We start from the raw sequence: 3,468 nt of genomic DNA, 5'->3' as shown, positions 1-3,468 counted from the left end.
TTGTAATTGTTCTCGGGTTTAGGCTGGGGAGATGGCAGTTCAATCCCCGGTTCCGAAAAAAAAAATAATCAAGTTTTAATGTGTATCTTAATTTATTATAATTCAAATTAATAGTGACTTATTCTGGTAAAAGACAGGAACTTTGCTCCAATGTAGTTCCATTTTAATTTCCCTCCCTTTACGTTCTTGTTTCCTTTTTTTTTTTTTTTTGTGGAACCAGGGATTGAACTCCGGCCCTTGTGCTTGCCAGGGAAGCACTTATTCCACTGAGCCACCTCCCCGGCCCCGCTTCCTTTTATGTTCTTAAGTGCACAAAATACAGTGCTATAATTGTTTTATTTTTCTTGTCTTTTAAAGTATTAAGAGAAATATATGTAGTATTTAATCAAAAACTGTACTCTTTTCAGTGTTCCTAATTGCTCTTCACAGATTTCATTTACTGCCTGTGTTCTTTTCCTTTATCTGGAGGGCTGTCCTCCGCTGGCGTGGGCACGGCAGCAGCAGCCTCAGTGAAGAATGCCGCAGACTGTCACTGCTTTACCTCAGGTTTAGCAGGTTTTTTTTTTTAAATGAATAAACACTTCATAACTTGTTTGTTCACATTTGACCTATTTGCAGAGCCCTGGATACTTGTTTTTGACAAGTTTGTTCAGTTTTATATTTTTGGAGGGGAGAGGATTGCAAACTGTTCCCTCTGCTGTAGCTGGAAGTGTGTGTGTGTTATTACAGTGACTATAGATGCCTTTTTTTTTTTTTTTTTTTGTACTGTCTTTAACTGTGTCCTATGTTTTATAGAGATAGCGCTCAAAACCAAGGGAGCCTGAAAAGTGGACCTACTTTTCCTGGTATGATTGGATCCTGTTACCTTGCTTGGATCTTCCAAGTCCCCAAGTTCTGTCTTTCCCAGGAGGTGGCCTGAGGCTTATCTCGTCATGGCACTCTTGTCCTTACAGAGCCCTTTGGGCTGCTCCTACCTTGCTCTCTTTGATTTCTTGGCAATATATTGACATGGAAGACCTGGAGTAGAACAGCACCTGTCTTGCAGCTTTGTGACTGGGTGTCCCCAGTGGAGGGTGTAAAGGAGCTCATAATAGTGATCAGGGCTTTAGGGTAAGCATTGCTCTGTATACTGAGGCTTTCATTCCCCTTCCAGGTGACTTTGTACAAAAAAGGGTGCTGGGCCTGAGGTGTGTTCACAGCCAGGCAAGGGTGGTGGGACTGACTGTCATATTCTGTCATATTCTGCTAAGAAAGAGAGAGAAGAGTTCTTTGCCCCAGAAAGTAATATGCCCATCATCCCAAAGATTAGCAGGAGAATTCACATGCATAATTCTGGAAGAACTTTACTGACTGGAACTCTTGCCTCCAAGATAGAGTTTCTCTGGAAGGAATGCCAAGTGTTCTTTTATTATTGTCTTTATCTTTTCATAGACAGTGCCTTGAGCGTGACTGTAACCAGATGCTTCTGCCTTTCTCTGCAGAGGAATGTCACAGCATCTGGAGTCATCCCTCAGATCTCTCTGATCATGGGCCCGTGTGCCGGCGGGGCTGTCTATTCTCCAGCCTTAACAGACTTCACGTTCATGGTGAAGGTAAGAAAGAAGGGCCTGTTTCTGGTGTCCTTTGGGAGTCCTGAAGCTCCTTATCTGCAACAGAAATAATTCCTGACCTAGATCTAGGTTGCTGTCTGCATTCTGATTGGTGTTCAGTGGAGTGATGATAAGTTCTTAGTACAGAGAAGGTTTTGGCATAAAATCTGTAGCTTGTGGGGTTCTGGGGCAGAAGGTGCTTGTGTGCTTCGTTGGTGGGTGATCTTACTTGTTGATCTGAATTGCAAATGATTTTCAGGTAATCAAAGATCCTGTCCTCCACACAGAGAGACGACTCTTTACTGACTTCTATTTACAAGGTTTTTTGTTGGAGTTCTTCTATAATCTGTTTTATTGGGAATTTATTTCTGGTGTCGCTTGTTTGTGTCTTCACCCATTTACCATTTTATTATTTATGATGGTAATGGATAAATCTGGCCTCCAGTTTCTTCTGGGACATGCAGGACTTTAATGGAATATTTTAAGTGATTTATAAAAGAAGTTCTCTTGAATTTACATTTGGGTAGTTACCCATGCCCTGACATTTAAAAAAAGAATCAGTTATCTCTTAAAACATTGCCAAAAATAAGCAGTAGATACCAAGACAGACAAGTTGGGGAGGGGCAGTAATGTAGCCGTTCAGTGTGAGAAAACACTTGGAGAGTAACTGTATTTGGGAAACATTTTTTCTCAAGGCACTTAGGCAGTAACAGTTCCGAAGTTTCAAAAGTGCCTATACTATGATCAAACTCTCTTGTTCCTAGAGATTGATGGGAAGTGATATAAATGTTCAACAACAGGGGTGGCTTTAGAAAATTAAGTTGACCAAATGTCTTAGTTCCTGGATAAAGCAAAATTCGCTGAACTTTGCCCATTAAATCAATCTGTCTCTGTCTGTCTGTCCACGTATATCTCGCAGGTGCTACAGTTTTCTCTTTCCCACTGTTACAAATGGAAGTATGAGGCCAATTCCTCTGGGTAAGGGTGTCCCTTCCCCCCTTCCGCATGACTATGTGTGCACATCTCTGAACACAGCTCTTCACGCCTCTTCACCAGCATGTGCTGTCCCTTTTCTTTGTTCCTTCAGTAATCTCAGTTTCTCAGTTGGTACCACCTTTGCATCAGAACTTAAGTCTGTTCAGGTCTTTCTTGTCTTCATGGACAAAAGCACTCTTCTAGTCCGCAAACTCTTGTAGCTCTAGCACTAATTCTATCTTCTCATCCTTTCTTTCACATGCAGCTGAAAGCTGTTCCTCCCATCTCCTGAACCTGTTCTTCTAAGATCAGCAGTGACTTCTCTGTTACTATAAATACTGCTTACTGGGCACCTTCTTTAGTCTTTTCACATTGTTCTTCTCTCATGGCTCCTGTGCTCGCTCTCTGGTGCCTGGCATTCCCTGTCACATCCCTGACTGTACCTTCTTGGTTTCCATTGGCAGTTTACACCATTCCACTGAGGGTCTAGATGCTGGAGTTTCCTCCAAACAGCTGTCCCTTCTCATTCTGTTGTTTTAGCTTAGGCAGTCCCATCCTGTAATTCACAAAACTTTAGAGTTACTATGTTTCTGGTCAGGTGTCATGGTGCATGTGTGCCGACCTAGCTACAAAGCAGGCTAAGGTAGGAGGATCATGAGTTTGAAGCTAGCCTGGGCAATACAACAAGACTGTCTTCTCCCCATAACCTGTATTTTTGATCTCTGTAAATAATTAACTATTTAAAATAATTAACTATTTTAAATGTTAAATAGTCTGTTTATTTAATTGAAGTGCAATGAAAATACTAACACATCTATTTTAAAAAGATCATGTAAGGTAATTACAAAGTTCATAATGGGGAATTCACATAAGAGCAAGCATTCTGTGAAAGAAGTGTCAGGAG

At 41.3% G+C, this 3,468-nt stretch overlaps 1 protein-coding gene across 2 annotated transcripts in view; it reads left to right on the top strand.

Annotated features, from left to right (window-relative positions):
• Positions 1-3,468, top strand: part of Pccb (propionyl-CoA carboxylase beta subunit) — a 113,333-nt gene that overhangs the window by 41,312 nt on the left and 68,553 nt on the right. Inside the window, exon 6 of one of the 2 annotated variants that reach the window (XM_004624997.2) lies at positions 1,482-1,592. The exons of the other annotated variant lie outside the window; for it this stretch is intronic. Coding sequence (XP_004625054.1) covers positions 1,482-1,592 — 111 coding nt within the window. The remainder of the gene's footprint in view (positions 1-1,481; positions 1,593-3,468) is intronic. 2 annotated transcript variants of the gene reach the window in all.

Source organism: Octodon degus, unplaced genomic scaffold (assembly GCF_000260255.1).
Source record: "Octodon degus isolate 3935 unplaced genomic scaffold, OctDeg1.0 scaffold00008, whole genome shotgun sequence".
NCBI classification, from domain to species: domain Eukaryota; kingdom Metazoa; phylum Chordata; class Mammalia; order Rodentia; family Octodontidae; genus Octodon; species Octodon degus.
Note: the sequence above shows the minus strand (reverse complement) of the source record. Positions and strands in the feature narration are given on the sequence as shown.